This window comes from Symphalangus syndactylus, chromosome 7 (genome assembly GCF_028878055.3).
Source record: "Symphalangus syndactylus isolate Jambi chromosome 7, NHGRI_mSymSyn1-v2.1_pri, whole genome shotgun sequence".
NCBI lineage: Eukaryota > Metazoa > Chordata > Mammalia > Primates > Hylobatidae > Symphalangus > Symphalangus syndactylus.
Window position 1 is genome coordinate 143,536,438 of NC_072429.2, and position 20,830 is coordinate 143,557,267.

The 20,830-nt window shown below is 48.8% G+C and overlaps 1 protein-coding gene across 3 annotated transcripts in view; it reads right to left on the bottom strand.

The window, feature by feature from the left end:
* Nucleotides 1-4,363: 4,363 nt before the first annotated feature.
* ZNF251 (zinc finger protein 251) overlaps nt 4,364-20,830 on the bottom strand; it is a 32,300-nt gene continuing 15,833 nt past the window's right edge. For all 3 annotated transcript variants that reach the window (XM_055287705.2, XM_055287706.2, XM_055287704.2), the window contains one exon: nt 4,364-6,818. In XM_055287705.2, coding sequence (XP_055143680.1) covers nt 5,080-6,818 — 1,739 coding nt within the window. In that variant the 3' untranslated portion in view covers nt 4,364-5,079. The remainder of the gene's footprint in view (nt 6,819-20,830) is intronic.

Genomic DNA, 20,830 nt, shown 5'->3' on the forward strand with positions numbered 1-20,830 from the left:
CATTGTTATTAATGATAGTCACCATGTTATACAATAGATTTCTTGAACTTATTCCTCCTATTTACTTCCTCCAAAGGACACAAAGGAAATTTGGTATCCTTTGATCAACATCTCCGAGCTTTTTTTTTTTTTTTTTTTTGAGATGGAGGCTTGCTCTGTCGCCCAGCTAGAGTGCAGTGGCGTGATCTCGGCTCACTGCAAGCTCCGCCTCCCGGGTTCACGCCATTCTCCTGCCTCAGCCTCCCGAGTAGCTGGAATTACAGGTGCCCACCACCACGCCCAGCTAATTTTTTGTATTTTTAGGAGAGACAGGGTTTCACCATGTTAGCCAGGATGGTCTCGATTTCCTGACCTCGTAATCCGCCTGCCTCGGCCTCCCAAAGTGCTGAGATTACAGGTGTGAGCCACCACGCCTGGCCTCCCTGAGCTTTTTATTTGGAAATAATTTCAGACTTAAGAGTTGCAGTAATGCAGAGAACTCCCAAATAACCTTAACTCAGACTCACCAGTTCTTAACTGTTGCTATATTATTTCTTTCACTTTTTTCTGAACCATTTAGAAGTAGGCTTGAAAGAGTCATTTTGTCTATAATTTCCTACCTATGTTCCATATCTTCCTGTATTTCTTCCTGTTTCTTTTTGGGGGTGCAGAATATAGGATGAGACACTTTTTTTCTTAGTTTTAAAATATCTGATTCTAGATGTTTTTAGTATCTCCAAATGCTTGCTTGAGGATATTTACTTCTGTTGTGTTAGTTTTCTTCTGCTCCTTTGACTTCTAGTCACCTTGGGCTCCCAGGACTCCATCTCCATCTCCATCTCCTAAACTTGTAGAGACTGCCCAGCATCTCCTTATGCGCAGGTGGATTTTTTTCCTAGTCTGTCTTTATACAGGTGGTTCAACCCTTTGGGGTTCCAGCTTTAGACAGGGGCCCAGGTTCCAACCATCACCCTCAAGCCACCCAGGCCTGTCTTCATGGGGGCTGTAAACGGGCCCCAGAGCTGTCCTAGCATCAGTTTCCAGGTGGGAAGCTCTGACTTTCATTTCGGTCTTCATTTTTAGCCCCAGAGGTGTTCCCTCGCTCTCTTGGTGCTTAACCATGAATTTTCCTACTAACATCCTCAGTCCCAGGGTCCACAGCAAGTATGTGTCAAAACAGCTGTTAGAGCCACACACGAGCCCTCCCATGCCCCGGTGCTTCCTTCCATTCTACGTAAATGTGAGACCTGTGGGCCTCTTAAGGGAGGCATCATTGTGGGACCCTTCCAGTAGATTAGAAGGAGAAAACAATTTTAATGTACCCAGTGTGCTCATGGACAGAGCAGAAGCAGAACACAAGGTTCACATTTACACAAAGCACATTCTTGGCACTGTTTCCTTTCTCTGCCTCCTTCACCTCTCTTCCTTCCTTCCCAAGTACATCCTAAGCACCTGTTCTGTATCATGTGCTGGAGACAAAAAGGTGTGTAAGACAACATCTCTGACAGCAGAGACTTCTCCGTAGAATGTAGGGTAACGAGGTAGAAAGTAAAATATAAGTTGAAATGGTGGGGATATGAATGTTGTGCTGTGGGATACAAGAGTAAGAGAGTTATTTTTTAGACGTGGGGGAGGTGTTTTTTTCCCCCATTTTAGAGCTGGAGAAAGAGAGACCCAAGAAGATTCAATGGGCCGGGCGCGGTGGCTCACGCTTGTAATCCCAGCACTTTGGGAGGCCGAGGCGGGCGGATCACGAGGTCAGGAGATCCAGACCACGGTGAAACCCCGTCTCTACTAAAAATACAAAAAATTAGCCGGGCGTGGTGGCGGGCGCCTGTAGTCCCAGCTACTCGGAGAGGCTGGGGCAGGAGAATGGCGTGAACCCGGGAGGCGGAGCTTGCAGTGAGCCGAGATTGCGCCACTGCACTCCAGCCTGGGTGACAGAGCGAGACTCAAAAAAAAAAAAAAAAAAAAGAAGGTTCAATGTTTTCTCTGAGGTCAGAGTGAATCCATTTCAGAGGGAGACAGGACCCTCCAGGTGAGCCTGTGCTATCCACTCCTTCTTTTGTGTGGACCATTCCACATGGACCACACTAAGGCTGGCAATTCCCACACTTGGAAGAGGTTCTGTGATAAGAATTTTAATAATAAAGTGGGGGAGACAGAACCTGAGCAGGGGAATAAGCGCAGCAAATCACAGAATGGATGTTAAACCAAATGTAGCGGTGACCCCAAATTCCCTAAGAAAACAGTAGGGCCAGGCGCGGTGGCTCACGCCTGTAAGACCTGCACTTTGGAAGGCCAAGGTGGGTGGATCGCTTGACCTCAAGAGTTCAAGACCAGTCTGGGCAACATGGTGTGACACCATCTTTACAAAAAATTAAAAATTATCTGGATATGGTGGTGTGTGCCTATAGTCCCAGCTACTTGGGAGCTGAGGTTGGAGGGTCGCTTGAGCCCAGGAAGTCAAGGCTGCAGCGACCTGTGATCACTTCACTGCACTCCAGCCTGGGTGATAGAGTGAGACACTGTCTCAAAAGAAAAAAAGAAAACAAAGATGGAATGAGAGATTAACTAAGGAAGGCTCCCTGAAGGGGGGGAAATATTTCAGTTAGACCTGGAGGGAATGAAGAGTAGATTTGAAAAAAGATTCTTGGCTGGGCACGGTGGTTCACGCCTGTAATCCCAGCACTTTGGGAGGCCGAGGCGGGCGGATCACGAGGTCAGGAGATTGAGACCATCCTGGCTAACACGGTGAAACCCCGTCTCTACTAAAAATACAAAAAATTAGCTGGGTGTGGTGGCAGGCGCCTGTAGTCCCAGCTACTTGGGAGGCTGAGGCAGGAGAATGGTGTGAACCCAGGAGGTGGAGCTTACAGTGAGCAGAGATCGCGCCACTACACTCCAGCCTGGGCGACAGAATGAGACACCATCTCAAAAAAAAAAAAAAAAGAAAAAAGATTCTTGCAGGTAGAGTCTCAGAATTGAAAATCAGAGGCCGGGCGCGGTGGCTCACACCTGTAATCCTAGCACTTTGGGAGGCTGAGGAGGGCGGATTATAGGGTCAGGAGTTTGAGACCATCCTGGCCAACATGGTGAAACCCCATCTCTAAGAAAAATACAAAAATTAGCTGGGCGTGGTGGCACGCGCCTATAGTCCCAGCTACTCGGGAGGCTGAGGCAGGAGAATTGCTTGAACCTGTGAGGCGGAGGTTGCAGTGAGTTGAGATCGTGCCACTGCACTCCAGCCTGGGTGACAGTGCGAGACTTTGTTTCAAAAAAAAAGGAGAAAAAAAAGAATATCAGAATTTCAGAGGTGATCACACTCTGAGAAACTACTACAGTGTTATTAAAACTTCCCAATGAAACTCTTTAAATAGATGCTTACTGATCAAACCATGGTCAATAGGAGAATGCAAATTAAAACCATGGATACCACTACATGTCCACTAAAATAGCTAGAATATTTAAAAATGGACAGTACTGCTGGGCACATTGGCTTATGCCTGTAATCCCAGTGCTTTGGGAGGCTGAGGTGGGCGGATCACCTGAGGTCGTGAGTTCGAGACCAGCCTGACCAACATAGAGAAACCCCGTCTCTACTAAAAATACAAAATTAGCCGGGTGTGGTGGTGCATGCCTGTAATCCCAGCTACTCAGGAGGCTGAGGCAGGAGAATCGTTTGAATTGAACCCGGGAGGCGGAGGTTGTGGTGAACCGAGATCGCGCCATTGCACTCCAGCCTGGGCAACAAGAGCAAAACTCCGTCTCAAAAAAAAAAAAAAAAAAAAAAAAAAAAAAGGACAATACCAAGATCTGGTGAGGATTCAAAGCAACTACACTCACACATTGTCAGTGGGGATGTACAACTGACTTTGTAAAACAGTTTGGCAATTTCTTAAAATGTTAAACATAAGCTTACCATGTGACCCAGCAATCCCACTCCTATTTACCCAAGATAACTGAAAAGTTAGATTCACAAAACAGCCTGTAGTTGATACACAGTTATGGCAGCTTTAATCATAGTTGCCCATACTGAAAATGCCCAAACACCCTTCCATGGGTGAACGGATAAACAAATGGCTCCGTCCATACAATGGAATGCTACTTGGTGTAAAAAAGCACTCTACACATGCAATATGGATGACTCCAATGCATCATATTCAGTAAAAGACGCCACATGCAAACAGCTGCACACTAATTCTGGAAATGGTGAGGTGATGGATAGAGGATAGAAAACAAACCAATGGTTTCCACGGACTGGGGTTGAGGAGGGGTTGACCACAAGAGTGCACAAAGGAATTCTGAGTGGTGATGAAGATGTTCAATGTCTGGAATGTGGTGGTGGCACAATTGTGTGTTTTTGTCAAAGCCCAAAGAACTATACATTAAAAAGAGTAAATTTTATTGTTTATAAATTATGCTTCAATAAACCTGCCTTTAAAAAATTTTTTATCAGTAACTACAGTTTTCAAAAGTGGAGATGCTTGGTAGGCCCCTAAGGTCCCTCTCTCTGTTAAACTGTAGAGCTCCTTAGAACCAAAACCAAACCAACTTTCATTTTAATGAAAATGAAATGCAAAAACTGGGGCTCTAAGCAAGGAAGAAACGTCTACCTGCAGTTCCTCTGGGGGTTGGTGGGAGAGGTGGTGGAGAGAGTAAGCTAAGCCCCCCAGCAGGCCCAAGTTCTCTGTACCACACCTGGAGGCAGGTGTATGGGACTGAAAGTGGATGTTCTCAGCCACAAGCCTGGGCCTGGATAGGAAACAAAGGATAAGACTGGAAGGATGTCAGGCAGGGCAGACCCAGAGCACCAGCTGGGCTCACTTTTCACACCCTCCATCCATTCGTCATGAGTATCCAGATGCAGCACCACACGGTTCAACTCCTGAGCACAGCAGTAACCTTTACACAGACAGCCTGATTTCCCAGAATGAATTCTCTTGTGTTTACTTCCAGATTTAATGACTTTGACTTTAGTAGTCATCTGAACTATTTTATTTTGCCAGTAATATTTAGACCTTATTTATCTTTCATTATGCCATCTTATCTTCTAATGTAAAGTGAACAGTTGCTAAATCGTCTTCTGCATTTATCACATTAAAAATGTCTTTCTTGGAAAATCTTCTTGATATGAATAAAGTATCTTTTAGATCCATCATTTAAAGCAGGTTTCTCTCCAACATGAGTCTGCTGAGGTGGTGTGAGCTGTGAACTCTGGCTGAAGGCTTTCCCATACACACTGCAATGACATGGTTTCCGACCAGTGTGAGTTACCTGATGTTGAATAAGGGTTGAATTTCCACTGAAGGCGTTTCCACATTCCTGACATTTATAGGGCTTTTCCCCAGCATGCATTATCTGATCTTCAGTGGGCTGTGAGGTGGGACTGAAAGCTTTTCCATATTCATTACCTCCAAAGGATTTCTCACCGGTGTGAATTGTCCAGCGCAGAATGAGGTTTGCATCATGGTTAAAGGCTCCGCTGTGCTTCTCTCCAGTGGGAATCTGTCCACCTGCTGTAAGGCTGGAGCCATGAACAAAGGCTGGACCACGTTTTCTGCACTTACGAGTCTCTCCACTGTGAATTTTCTGATGCTGAATGAGGGTTGACCTCCGGCTGAAGGCCTTCCCACAGTCACCACATTCATAGGGCTTCTCTCCAGTGTGAACTCGCTGATGTAGGGTGAGTTGGGAGCTCTGGCTGAAAGCTTTCCCACATTCAATGCATTGGTAGGGCTTCTCCCCAGTGTGAACTCTTCGATGCTGAACAAGAGTGGAACTCCGACGAAAGGCTTTGCCACACTCACTACAAACATAGGGTTTTTCTCCTGTGTGAATCCTTACATGTTCAGTAAGATGAGAGTTAAAACCAAAGGCTCTACCGCATTCATTACATACATAGGGTTTCTCTCCAGTATGAACCCGATGATGGAGGAAAAGGCTTGAGCTCTGACTGAAGGCCTTCCCACACTGATTGCATTTATGGGGCTTCTCTCCAGTGTGAATTCTCTCATGCTGAATAAGGCTGGAACTTCGACTGAAGGCCTTCCCACAGTGACTGCATTCATGCGGCTTCTCTCCAGTGTGAATTCTCTGATGCTGAGTTAACTGGGGGCTCTGGCTAAAGCCTCTTCCACATTCATTACACTTGTAGGGTTTCTCTCCTGTGTGAATTATCCGATGTTGAATAAGAGTTGAGCTTCGACTGAAAGCCTTCCCACACTCACCACAGCCAAAGGGTTTTTCTCCAGTGTGAATTCTCCGATGAAGACGGAGGTGAGAATTGAGTCCAAAAGTTTTCCCACATTCATCACATTTAAATGGTTTATTTCCAGTGTGAATGTGATGGTGCAGAACAAGATTTGAGCTGTGAGTAAAGGCTCGCCCACACCGGCCACATTCGTATGGCTTCTCCCCAGTGTGACTTCTCTGGTGTCTACTTAGGTCTGAATTATATTTGAAGGTTTTGCTGCATATATCACATTTAAAGACCCTCTCTCCTGTTTTATTTCTTTGAAGTCTAACAACATTTTGGTTCAGATTCAAGTTTCTATCAAATGCACTATACTCTTGGGTTCTTTCTCCCAAAGATCCTTCCCTACCCACGGTAGCTTCTGTTAAAACTCTCTTGTGAATACTGGGTTTGTTCAAACTCTGCCTGGCAGAATCTCCCAGGTGCTCTTCGAGTTTGCCCTCACGGCCCCACGCTTCCCGAAACTCAGCTGCCTGTGCATTATCCCTTAAGAGTCTTCTTGATACAAATTCTGGGGTTTTTACTTCTTCAGAAAATTTTTGGTTTAAAATAGACAGTTCCTTCTTGGTCCCAACCTTGGAATCTGTTAAAGAAAAATATAACTGAGTTACTAGAGAAAACCTTCCTTCAGGGATAATGTCCACAATGTGGTAGAAGCTCCGATAGACCATCATGCAGAAGGCAGATGCTCTAATAGGAAAAGATGGGATGGCCAATCCACAGGATAAAAATATTCAAGTTCATTAGTTATCAAAGTAGTCAAATCAAAACAAATTATGATTTTTCACCTATCAAATTGGCAAATTATTCAACAAATATTTAGAAGGCCAGGCATGTGCTAGGTAAGGAATACACAGGAAGATAAATATAGTCTCTGATCTCATGAAGCTTATGTTCTACTCAATTAGATAGCAAGTAAGTTCTTAAAAATAATGATACACCATGTGACAGAAACTGTGTAAATGTGTTATTGGCCCCAACCTAGTCTACACGGTCAGAGAAAATGCCAGGAGTGAGGTTCAAGCTGAAACCTGACAAACGACGTAAGTTAGCAGTGACGGACAGGAAGGCCTAGGCCTGGTTGTGATGCACAAAAATATCCATCAAGTTCCTGATTTAAAGAATTTGGGCCAGGGCCGGGCGCGGTGGCTCACGCCTGTAATCCCAGCACTTTGGGAGGCCGAGGCGGGTGGATAACAAGGTCAGGAGATCGAGACCATCCTGGGTAACACAGTGAAACCCCGTCTCTACTAAAAATACAAAAAAATTAGCCGGTCAAGGTGGCGGGCGCCTGTAGTCCCAGCTACTCGGGAGGCTGAGGCAGGAGAATGGCCTGAACCCAGGAGGTGGAGTGAACCCAGGAGGCGGAGCGAACCCGGGAGGCAGAGCTTGCAGTGAGCTGAGATCGCGCCACTGCGCTCCAGCCCGGGCAACAGAGCAAGACTCCGTCACAAAAAAAAAAAAAAAAGAATTAAAGCAACCATCATGCCATGTACTGTTGGTGGGACTATAAATAAATGACTTTTTTTGAGATAGCATCTTGCTGTGTTGCCCAGGCTGGAGTGCCACGGTGCAACCACAGTTCACAGCAGCCTTGACTTCCCAGGCTCAAGCAATCTTCCTGCCTCAGCCTCCCAAGTAGCTGGGACTACAGGTGCAGGCCACTGTGCCTGGCCAAAATATAACCTTTTATTTATTTACTTATTATTTTTTTTTTGAGACAGAGTCTCGCTCTGTCACCCAGGCTGGAGTGCAGTGGCGCAATCTCGGCTCACTGCAAGCTCCGCCTCCCGGGTTCACGCCATTCTCCTGCCTCAGCCTCTCCCAGTAGCTGGGACTACAGGCGCCCGCCACCTCACCCAGCTAATTTTTTGTATTTTTAGTAGAGACGGGGTTCCACCGTGGTCTCGATCTCCTGACCTCGTGATCCGCCCGCCTTGGCCTCCCAAAGTGCTGGGATTACAAGCGTGAGCCACCACGCCCAGCCAAAAATATAACTTTTTAAAAAAGCTGACAATATGTAGCCAAAACATTGATATATCACACACCCTTTGTCCCCCAAACTACTCCCCTACGATTTATCCTAAGTGGACTGCCATATGTACGTGGAAATGAGTACAATGATGCTCACTGCATTTTGTAATTGTGGGGAAACAAGAACCCAAATGTCCAAAAACGGGGCTGTTTAAACCCAGTAAAGACTATTCACATAATGGAATACAATCCTACCATTATTATAATAGAAAGATATATAATTAAATGAAAAGCTCATATTACAAAGTGAAGAATCAGGTTCTAAAATTATATGCACAGCATAAACCAACTTTCATTGAACATATATATGTAAGATAGTTGCTATTTCTTCCTTAACTGTTTAGTACAAGTTGGTGAAGCCATCTGGGCTTGGCATTTTTTCTGAGGAAGGGTTTTAAATTATGAGTCAATTTATTTAGCACTTAAATAATTATGTATCCACCACCACATTTTTTTTTCTTTCTTGTTTTTTTTTGAGACAGAATTTCACTCTTGTTGCCCAGGCTGGAATGCAATGGCACCATCTCGGCTCACCACAACCTCCGCCTCCTGGGTTCAAGCGATTCTCCTGCCTCAGCCTCCCGAGTAACTGGGATTACAGATGCTCACCACCACGCTCGGCTAATTTTTTGTAATTTTAATAGAGACAGGGTTTCACCGTGTTGTCTAGACTGGTTGCAAACTCCTGAGCTCAGGTAATCCGCCCGCCTCGGCCTCCCAAAGTGCTGGGATTACAGGCGTGAGCCATCGCACCCAGCCTCTTTTTTTAAAAGACAGGGGCTTGCTCTGTTGCCAGGGTGGAGTACAGTGTTGTGATCACAGCTCACTGCAGCCTTGAACTCTTGGGATCAAGTGCTCCTCTCACTTCAGGCTGCCGAGCAGCTGGGACTACAGGTGTGCACCAACAGTATTCTGGCTAATTCCTTATTTTTTTGTAGAGACAAGGTCTCACTGTGTTGTCAGGCTTGTCTCCAACTCCTGACCTCAAGCAATCCTCCTGCTTCAGCCTCCCAAAGTGCTGGGATTACAGGTGTGAGCCACTACACTCAGCCCAAAATATCTTTTTATGATAGTCTGAAATATCTAGGTGGTGCCTCCTTTTTCATTTTGGTTATTTGCTCATTCTGTTTTATTCTTCATCAGTTACATCCAGAAAACAGAAAGAGATGCTACGTGCTCCAACAGTGTATGTGAGGTTAATTCATCTTTGATACCAAAATTTGACAGCAGTATGAGAAAACAAAATTGAAGGCTGATCTCATTCACAATGATGGATGTAAAATCCCTAAACAAAATTTTCAGAAGCCAAATCCTGTCATATATATAACAAGGATAACACATCATCAACAAGTGGGTTTATTTCAAGAATGCAAAGTTAGGCTGGGCGTGGTGGCTCACATCTATAATCCCAGCACTTTGGGAGGCCCAGGAGGGTGGATCATTTGAGGCCAGGAGTTTGAGACCAACCTGGCCAACATGGTGAAACCCCATTTCTACCAAAAATACAAAAATTAGCTGGGTGTGATGATCCTCACCTGTAGTCCCAGCTACTCGGGAGTCTGAGACAGGAGAATCGCCTGAACCCAGGAGGCAGAGGTTGCAGTGAGCTGAGATTGTGCCACTGCACTCCAGCCTGGGCGGCAGAGTGAGACCCTGTCTCTGAAAAAACCAAAACCAAAACCAAAACAGATCTCTCATCAGGCTATCAACATGTTACATGTGTTTGTTGTGACTACTCAGAAAAAAATGTTCAATTGTAACAGCTTCTCAACATTGCAGGCAGGGCTGAGCCCACCCAGGGCTGGTGGTGTTCCCAGGAGCGGGCGCCCTCACCCACCAACTCGAGGCCGCTCACCCACTGTGCAGCTGTATGGCAGGCCCAGCGGTGCCCCTCCCTTCGTACATCACCAGAATCGGCTGAAAAGCGCCAAAAGAGAACTCAGAAAACGAACAGGTAAGTGGAGAGGCCATGTTTTATCCACCTGGCCTAAAGTACCCTCCAGGCGCGGGGCCCAGAGCACCAACCCCTGGACTGAAAGAGCAGCAAGGGTGGGCTCTGCTGCCGCCCAGAGGCCTCCCGTGGTAAGACAGCCACGGAAAGCACAGCACGTGACGCTGTGACGAGGCATCCCAGGGGTGACACTGGCATGTGACGCCGTGACGAGGCATCCCGGGGCAGGGCCCTGCCAAGGGACCCCCAACAAACACGACTGAAACTCAGCCTGGATACGAAGTCCACATGGAGGCACTGCCAGAGACGCCCGCCGGGCCGGGTCAGACACCGCGGTAGGGGAGGACGGGACGGAGCCTGTGGCTCCCGGGGGTGCCCATCACTAACCTCCTTCTTGGACACCCTCGACACACACTCGGAACTTCTAAAGCAGGGCACCTGTGCTCACCACTGCCCCTTCAAAGGCGAACAAACAAAAACAGAATCATCTTTTCCCATCTGGCTGACAGGATCTTACTCAAGATCTCATGAGATTCAGACACCCAGTGACGGTCGTGGGAACCGCCCCCATCAGAGGAGACAGCAGCACCTCGGGCACTGTGTCGCGCAGCCACATGGGATTAAGACTGAAGACGACTAAGGCCGGGCGCGGTGGCTCACGCTTGTAATCCCAGCACTTTGGGAGGCCCAGGCGGGCGGATCACGAGGTCAGGAGATCGAGACCACGGTGAAACCCCGTCTCTACTAAAAAAAAAAAAAAAAAAAAATTAGCCGGGCGTGGTGGCGGGCGCCTGTAGTCCCAGCTACTCGGAGAGGCTGAGGCAGGAGAACGCCGTGAACCCGGGAGGCGGAGCTTGCAGTGAGCCGAGATTGCGCCACTGCACTCCAGCCTGGGTGAGAGAGCGAGACTCCGTCTCAAAAAAAAAAAAAAAGACTGAAAACGACTCTCCTCCAACTGCCCCAACAGGACTTCAATGCTTCCACGTGATGGCTCCTCCAGAGCACCGAGGAAGCCCCACGATGTTAGGGTTCACTACACTGACATCATCCATGGGATGGCTGGGCCACGAGCTAGGGCCACCTTGCCTCCTGGTCTAAGTCTGGCACAAACCACACACAGGGGCCTTGCTCTCCTGCAAATTTAGAATATCTCAATCAACACTTTAGTCAAAATGACCACAAACAGTGGCTATCAGAACCAGTTTCACGAAACTACGCAGTTCTTTGTCTTCCTCCAGCTACAAAAGTGTGTGTTTCCTCAATGGGATACTGTGTACCGACAGAACTTTCTGGGCAACAATAACATTATATATCTTGATAGAGGTTTGGTTTACACAAGTGTGTCTATTTGTTAAAACTCAGCAAATTCACACTTAAGATTTGTGCATTTCATTTATATAATTTTCACCTCAAAAGAAAAAACTAAACAAACACTGATCTTCAATTAATGACATATGTATGCTGCTTCTTGGTTATTTTATGTATGTTATGTATGCATTTTGAGACAGAGTCTTGCTCTGTTGCCCAAGCTGGAGTGCAGTGGCATGATTTCTGCTCACGACAACCTCTGCCTCCCAGGTTCAAGCAACTCTCCTGCCTCAGCCTCCTGAGGAGCTGGGATTACAGGCATAAGCCACCATGCCCTGCTGATTTTTGTATTTTCAGTAGACACAGGGTTTCTCACCACTCTGGCTAGGCAGGTCTCAAACTCCTGACTCCAGGTGATCCGCCCACCTCGGCCTCCCAAAGTGCTGGGATTACAGGCATGAGTCACCACGCCTGGCCCAATAATTTTATTTTAAAAGTAAAAATAAAATTAAATTCAATAAAGGACATGTCCTGACAGCTGCATTTTTTTTTTTTTTTTTTTTTTAGACAGAGTCTCTGTCACCCAAACTGGAGTGCAATGATGCGATCTCAACTCGCTGCAATCTCTGCCTCCCAGGTTCAAGTGATTCTCATGCCTCAGCCTCCCAAGTAGCTGGGACTACAGGCACGTGCTACCATGCCCGGCTAATTTTTTTTTTTTTTTTGTAAAGATGGGGTTTACCATGTTGGCCAGGCTTGTGTCAAACTCCTGGCCTCAAGTGATCCGCCCACCTCAGCCTCCCAAACTGTTGGGATTACAGGTGTGAGCCACTGTGCCCAGGCTTGCAATTTACTTTAAAAACAAAAACAAAGTAAGTAGATGATGGGTCTGGTAGAGGGATAGTGGGATAGGGAAACATGATTTCCAAGCATGATAAATGTTAACACAGAACCTTGGTGGCGGGTGTATGGGTCTTCACTATAAAGTTCTTCCAAATTTGATGTATGTCTGAAATCTTCCATAACATGCTGGGGGAAAAGTGCTGTACATCAATTCTAGATAATCCAAAACCTATGCACGATTGACAGGTCATAGTAAAAAGATGAATTGGCCAATTACATTAGACTGAGCCAGGCCAGGCACGGTGGCTCACACCTGTAATCCCAGTGCTTTGGGAGGCCAAGATGGGCGGATCACGAGGTCAGGAGATTGAGACCATCCTGGCTAACACGGTGAAACCCCATCTCTACTAAAAATACAAAAAATTAGCCAGACGTGGTGGCGGGCACCTGTAGTCCCAGCTACTTGGGAGGCTGAGGCAGGAGAATGGCGTGAACCCAGGAGGCGGAGCTTGAAGTGAGCGGAGATCCCACCACTGCACTCCAGCCTAGGCGACAGAGCGAGACTCCGTCTCAAAAAAAAAAAAAAAAAAAAAAAAATTAGACTGAGCCTTAGAACCTATCAGACCTCAAAAACAAACCACAGTAGGTAACTTAATACTAGCAGCAGTAATAATTCGCTTGTATGTAATAAATTGTTGATAAAGGCCAGGTGGGGTGGCTCACACCTGTAATCCCAGCACTTTGGGAGGCCCAGGTGGGTGGATCATCTGAGGTCAGGAGTTCGAGAGCAGCCTGGCCAACATGGAGAAACCCTGTCTCCACTAAAAATACCAAAATTAGCCGGGCATGGTGGCATGTGTCTGTAGTCCCAGTTACACGGGAGGCTGAGGCAGGAGAATTGCTTGAACCCAGGAGGCAGAGGTTGTAACGAGCCGAGATCCTGCCACTGCACTCCAGCCTGGGCAACAGAGCGAGACTCCGTCTCAAAACAAAACAAAAATGTTGACAAAATATTACTTAAGTCGGGTGTGGTGGCTCATGCCTGTAATCCTAGCACTTTGAGAGGCTGAGGTGGGAGGATTGCCTGGGGCCAGAAGTTTGAGACCTGCCTGGGCAAGCTGTTGAGAGCCCACCTCTAAAGTAGGCCACAGTGCAGCAGGCCTGTTCCTAAGCTGCCTCCGCATGCGCTATGCTTACATGGGTTCCAGCTGCCATGCGGCCTCCAGCAGCGGCCTGAGTTCCTAACCCCTCCCTCTTAGTCCCTGTGGGTCAGAGGCCACCGCCACAAGCCCACCTGCACACAGCTGCTTGACTGGATGCAAAACCTGGACTGATCACGGAGCAGGAGCCCTCCCTGCACGTGCTTGCTTCAAACCCTGCACCCCTCTTCTCCATCTGGGCTTCCACCCACACCCTGGAACCCAGGAAAGGCAGATGCCCCAGATCCTCGCCCTCCATCCTCTCTCCTCGCGCCAACCTCCATGTGGCCTTCAGGCGTGCCATGTACCTCCAAGACCTATACGTAAGAAAATCTTTATTTTCCATCTTGTGTCTGATCACTGAAGAGGTTTTCTCAAGAGAAAAGGAAAAAAGAAAAAAAGAAAAAACCTGGAACAGCTAGCACCGTTGCTGGGAGGGAGCGCACCCATGCTTGGCACGAGATGCTTCAGCTGCGCCTGGCTGACTAAAATCACTGCCAGTGGGGACAACTATATCTGGGAAGACAGAGATGCTGCTAGGGTCTGTCCCGCAGCTGGCAGAATCTTAGGCTGCGCGTGCCAGATGCCTCAACTGTGCACCCTGAATGGCTGTTGGGCGGGTAAGTGTGGCTCTGTGTTCCCGAAATCCTGACCCAGGAGGTGCCCACTCAGACCACAGTTTCTCTGTTGGGACCTTCCCATGCCACACCTGCCTGGTGTTTTCCTTTGTCCCAGTGCTGAGCCGAGGGGAGCTCCTGGCTGTAAGGACACCTCCCGTGGCCTTCACAGGTATCCAGGTCTACTGCAGACCCCAGGCCATGGGCGATCCCTGCAGGGCTGGCCATGACCCCTTGCAAATATCCATGCTTTGTCCCTGTGGCTGTCAGCCCTGTCCCCCAACTCCAGGGGGTGTCACGGTCTAATCCCTGGCACGAACTGGCTATGACTGGTGGGCAAAAGCAAATGCCCTGAGCACCCGGTCCCTGCCCCGCCGGACGCTGGAGGCCTCCATCCAGCTCTTAGATGAGTGCAAGGCTCACAGCAACGGCATGGACACTACTTGGTGCCACTGGCCCTGCGGTCCTGGGGGCCAACTCTGACACCAGAAAATGATGGCGCTGGTGGGTGCTGACCCTGGTCCCACAGAGGCCATTGGGACACCCTGAAGAGGGACGTGCTGCCTGCTAGGTAGGGACACACAGAGGTCACCCTCAGAATCTTCTGGTAATAATCTAAAAGGTCAAAATCACAGGAGATGGGGGAATTAGAACTGGAGATCAAAATTCCTCTATGGTAGAGAATTCAAATTTGTCTTAAGTGATTTTGCAGGCTGGGCATGGTAGCTCACGCCTGTAATCCCAGCACTTTGGGAGGCCGAGGCAGGTGGATCACCTGAGGTCAGGAGTTTGAGACCAGCCTGACCAACATGGAGAAACCCCGTCTCTACTAAAAATACAAAAATTAGCCAGACGTGGTGGTGCACACCTGTAATCCCAGCTACTTGGGAGGCTGAGGCAGGAGAATCACTTGAACCAGGGAGGCAGAGGTTGCAGTGAGCCAAGAACGCACCACTGCACTCCAGCCTGGGGACAAAGCGAGGCTCCATCTAAAAAAAAAAAAAAGAGAGATTTTACATTGGCTGGGCACGGTGGCTCACGCCTGTAATCCCAACACTTTGGGAGGCTGAGGAAGGTAGATCATCTGAGGTCAGGAGTTCGAGACCATCCTGGCCAACATGGTAAAACCCCATCTCTACTTAAAATACAAAAATTAGCTGGCCAGTAGTGGAGTGCGCCTGTAATCCCAGCTACTTGGGAGGCTGAGGTGGGAGAACTGCTTGAACCCGGGAGGCAGAGGTTGCAGTGAGCTGAGATCACCCCATTGCAGCCTGAGCAACAGAGCGAGACTCCGTCTCAAAAAAAAAAAAAAGAGATTTTGTATTTTTGTATTGCCAGAGTGAGAAGGTGGCTGACCAGCTACTCAGGGCATTTAGTACCAGGTCAGAGTTAGCACTCACTCCCACAGAAATGAGTACTAAATTTCTCCAGGACACTGGCCCAGATCCCCCACATCTGTCCCTCAATGTGTCCAATCCCATGCCCACAAATCAGAAAAACCACTGATGAGGTCATGAAAGCCTCACCGGGTGGGCAGGACGGGTGCACTTGGAGGCTCCCTGCTGTGGATCCTCAAGGCGTGGCCTGGACTCAACCGCCCACCACAGTGACAACAGCCAGAGCTCACTGTGGAGGGGCCCTGGAGACCACACCCACCTCCTGCTGAGTGACGGCAGACAGCGAGAGGGGTCTGTTGTCTCTTTGAATGCCACTACCAGGGGACCCTGGGACTATCTCCAGTCCTGAAGAGGCTCCTCTCAGTCACACGGCAGCTCTGGACAAGAGATGTGCAAAGGCGGGACATGGGCAGCTGCCCCTTGGTGTTCGGCAGTCACCTGCTAAGGGCCCCCAGCCCAACCTCGACTGACCCTGGCCCCCCACAGTGGGACCCAGGCCTCACCATTATTTTCCCTGAGCACCTGGAAAGCCTTCCCCAAATCCCCGGACTAAGAACCAGACCCTCACGGGCCCCCATGCTGGGCGGGTGTGCCCAAGGCCCTCATCATGGGACAACCAGAAAACAAGCTGGCGGCCATCAAACACCTGGGCTCAGGCAGCTGCATTTCTGAAAGCTGAGGACCCTCGACAGCCTATTCTCACAGAACACTAATACCCTCCCTCCTTTCCCGACTTGAGAGAATGGCAGCCTCCTCATCCCTTAGCCTGGGGACTTGGTGGTCCTCCAGGGACTGTCCCATTCTGAGGGGACAATTGCCCTTTTACTACTCTATTAATTGGGACAAGAAAAACTTTCAGTACTTTATAAGGGGGCCCAAGTCACAGTAGTTCCTGAGGAGCCTACAAAAGAGAAAGCTTTTAAAATAAAGGGAATCACGAACAAACCCTCGGGAGTTCACCTTCCTTTATTTTATTGTATTTATTTATTTATTTATTTATTTTTGAGACAGAGTTTCGCTCTTGTTGCCCAGGCTGGAGTGCAATGGCATGATCTTGGCTCACCGCAACTTCCACCTCCCGGGTTCAAGTGATTCTCCTGCCTCAGCCTCCCAAGTAGCTGGGATTACAGGCAATGTGCCACCATGCCCGGATAATTTTTGTATTTTTAGTAGAGCTGGGGTTTCTCCAAGTTGGTCAGGCTGGTCATGAACTCCCGACCTCAGGTGATCCATCCACCTCGGCCTCCCAAAGTGCTGGGATTACAGGCGTGAGCCACCGTGCCCGGACTACTTTATTATTGTTATTTTTTGAGACAGTTTTTTTTTTCTTGGTTCTCGTTGCCCAGTTTGAAGTGCAATGGCGTGGTCTCGGCTCACTGCAACCTCTGGCTCCCGGGTTCAAGCGATTCTCCTGCCTCGGCCTCCCAAGTAGCTGGGATTACAGGCGCCCGCCACCATGCCTGCTAATTTTTTTGTATTTTTAGTAGAGATAGGGTTTCACCATGTTGGCCAGGCTGGTCTTGAATTCCTGACTTCGGATGATCCGCCTGCCTTAGCCTCCCAAAGTGCTGGGATTACAGGTGTGAGCCACCGCACCCGGCCTATTTTATTTTGTTTAAGACAGTCTTGCTCTGTTGCCCAGGCTGGAGTACAGTGGATGATCTCAGCTCACGGCAATCTTGACCTTCCAGGCTCAAGCAATCCTCCTACCTCAGCCTCCCGAGTAGCTAGGATTACAGGTGCCCATCACTACATCCAGTTAATTTTCGTATTTTTAGTAGAGATGGGGTTTTACCGTGTTGGCCACGCTGGTCTCGAACTCCTGGTCTCAAGTGATCTGCCTGCTTTGACCTCTTAAAGTGCTGGGATTACAGGCATGAGCCACCTGGGAGCTACTCGGGAGGCTGAGGGAGGAGAATGGTGTGAACCCAGGAGGTGGAGCTTACAGTGAGTGCAGATTGCGCCACTGCACTCCAGCCTGGGTGACAGAGCGAGATTCCGTCGCCAAAAAAAACAAAAACAAAACAACAACAACAAAAAAACAGCTATGAGGCTGGCGCAGTGGCTCACGCCTGTAATCCCAGCACTTTGGGAGGCCTAGGTGGGCGGATCACGAGGTCAGGAGATCGAGACCATCCTGGCTAACAGGGTGAAACCCCCGTCTCTACTAAAAATACAAAAAATTAGCCGGGTGTGGTGGCGGGTGCCTGTAGTCCCAGCTACTTGGGAGGCTGAGGCAGGAGAATGGCATGAACCCGGGAGGTGGAGCTTGCAGTGAGCCGAGGCTGCGCCACTGCACTCCAGCCTGGGCGACAGAGCAAGACTCCATCTCAAAAAAAAAAAAAAAAAGGGTTATGCTATCACCCCACATAAAATACAGGGGCCGGTGCCTTCAGTAAAATTCTTGGGCACTGTCTGGTCAGGGTGCAGCAGATCCTATTAATCGTTAAACATAAACTGCTGACGCTGTTACCACCCACAGGTCTTTGACAGACACATTTATTTGGATTCTTCATGTTTTGGAGACAAGAGTTTCTGTATCTTACTCTAATACCCAGACCCTTTTCTGCCATAACCTATAAAGCAACCACCTCTCAGTGGGGAGGCTCCACAGCCCTCGCCCGGCCCAGCAGGCAGCCCAGCACACCATGCCACCATGACTCCAGGTCCCACTCTTGCATGGAAGCTCTGGTGACACCCACTCTGCCTCGTGCAGTCTGAGGAGAAAATATGGTCCACCTGGTTGCCCATAGGATTCCGAACTAAACGAGCCCCAAAGAGCAGCTCAGTATGCCCCCTAGAAAGGCAAACGCTATCTGCCTATTGAGTGCGACTAGAAACTGAGGGTCCCACCCTGAGTGGAAGCAGCACCCCTGTGGACTCCAATCCCCACCATGCCACAGCTCAGGACACCTCCCACCCAGCACAGGCAGGTGCCTCCTTGCTACATGGAAATGACACCTGCGGGACCAGGCTGACCTGACACACAGGGTCTTCCCAAACTCCAGGAGGGTGTGGCTTTACTCATCCCCGGCCCCTAGCTCATGGTGTTGGAAGACCAGTCAGTCGAACTGGCAGCCTCGTGATGCAACATGCCTGCAAGTCCGAACTGCCTTCTGCCCATAGATTTAGACTCAGTCAGGCAAGTGGAGACAGGACAGTTCTCTCGTTCAAGGCAACCTCGTGGGGGCACCTGTTTGTGGAAACAGGATGGTTTTCTTATTCAGGGCAACCTCGTGGGGGCACCTGTTTGGGAATAAGTTGCCTCCTACGGCTTCCTCACCTTAGTCTGCGAGGGATCACAATAAATGCAGAGTGATACTTGAAACTGCGCCAGAGATGCGCAGAGCAGCCCTCCCAGGGGACAAGGCCTTCCTGATGGGGGCGGCCAACTGGAGGCACACCACTCATCCACCTGGATGGCCCCCATCTCATGGGGGATGACATCGCTCCAACTTCAACATCGAGAACACAGACCCTCCCTGCTGCAGACTCCCATCACGACTCCACTTCCCCAAACTAGCATCACAAATCACAACTCCACCCCCCCAAACTAGGATCACAAATCACGACTCCACCCTCCAAACTAGGATCACAAATCACAACTCCACCCCCCCAAACTAGGATCACAAATCACAACTCCACCCCCACAAACTAGCATCACAAATCACAACTCCACTTCCCCAAACTAGCATCACAAATCACAACTCCACCCCCCCAAACTAGGATCACAAATCACAACTCCACCCCCCCCAAACTAGGATCACAAATCATGACTCCACCCCCCCAAACTAGGATCACAAATCACGACTCCACCCCCCAAACTAGGATCACAAATCACGACTCCACCCCCCCAAACTAGGATCACAAATCACGACTCCACCCCCCCAAACTAGGATCACAAATCACGACTCCAACACCCCAAACTAGGATCACAAATCAGGACTCCACTCCCCCAAACTAGGATCACAAATCACGACTCCACCCCCCCAAACTAGGATCACAAATCACAACTCTACCCCCGATACTAGGATCACAAATCACAACTCTACCCCCCAAACTAGGATCACAAATCACAACTCTACCCCCCAAACTAGGATCACAAATCACAACTCTACCCCCGAAACTAGGATCACAAATCACAACTCTACCCCCCAAACTAGGATCACAAATCACAACTCTACCCCACAAACTAGGATCACAAATCACAACTCCACCCCCAAAACTAGGATCACAAATCACGACTCCACCCCCCAAACTAGGATCACAAATCACAACTCCGTCCCCCAAACTAGGATCACAAATCACAACTCCATCCCCCAAACTAGGATCACAAATCACAACTCCATCCCCCCCAAACTAGGATCAAAAATCACGACTCCACCCCCCCAAACTAGGATCACAAATCACAACTCTACCCCCCAAACTAGGATCACAAATCACAACTCTACCCCCCAAACTAGGATCACAAATCACAACTCCACTCCCCAAACTAGGATCACAAATCACGACTCCACCCCCCCAAACTAGGATCACAAATCACAACTCTACCCCCAAACTAGGATCACAAATCACAACTCCACCCCCTAAACTAGGATCACAAATCATGACTCCACCCCGCCAAACTAGGATCAAAAGAGTTGCCTCTGCCGAACTATGGACTTGCAACTAGACTCCAACCTACAGGGCTTTCTACAAAACATAGAGCCCAGGGACGCTAGGAACCTTATTTTGCTGAAATAGCCTATGCTTGACATATGAACTACACGGCAACAAAAAAGCCCAAAGTGCCAGAATTACAGGCGTGACCACTGCGCCCGGAAACCTCATGTATTTTGATGCTGTAATCCCAGCACTTTGGGAGGCCAAGGCAGGTGGATTGCTTGAGCCCAGGAGTTCAAGACCAGCCTGACCAATATGGTGAAACCTCGTCTCTACCAAAAATACAAACGTTATCTGGGCATGGTGGAGCGCACCTGTGTCCCACTCAGGAGGCTGAGGTGGGAGGAGCACTTGAACCTGGGAGGGTAAGGTTGCAGCGAGCCAAGATCGCACCACTGCACTCCAGCCTTAGTGACAGAGCAAGGCTCTGTTTCAAAAAAAAAAAAGAATTTCAGTATCTGGTCCCAGTGGGAACAAAGTTCAGCTTTGAATCTTCTCATGTCTTCAAGAAACCATAAAAATAACAACAGAAAAATACATGCCGGGTGCTGTGGCTCACGCCTGTAATCCCAACACTTTGGGAG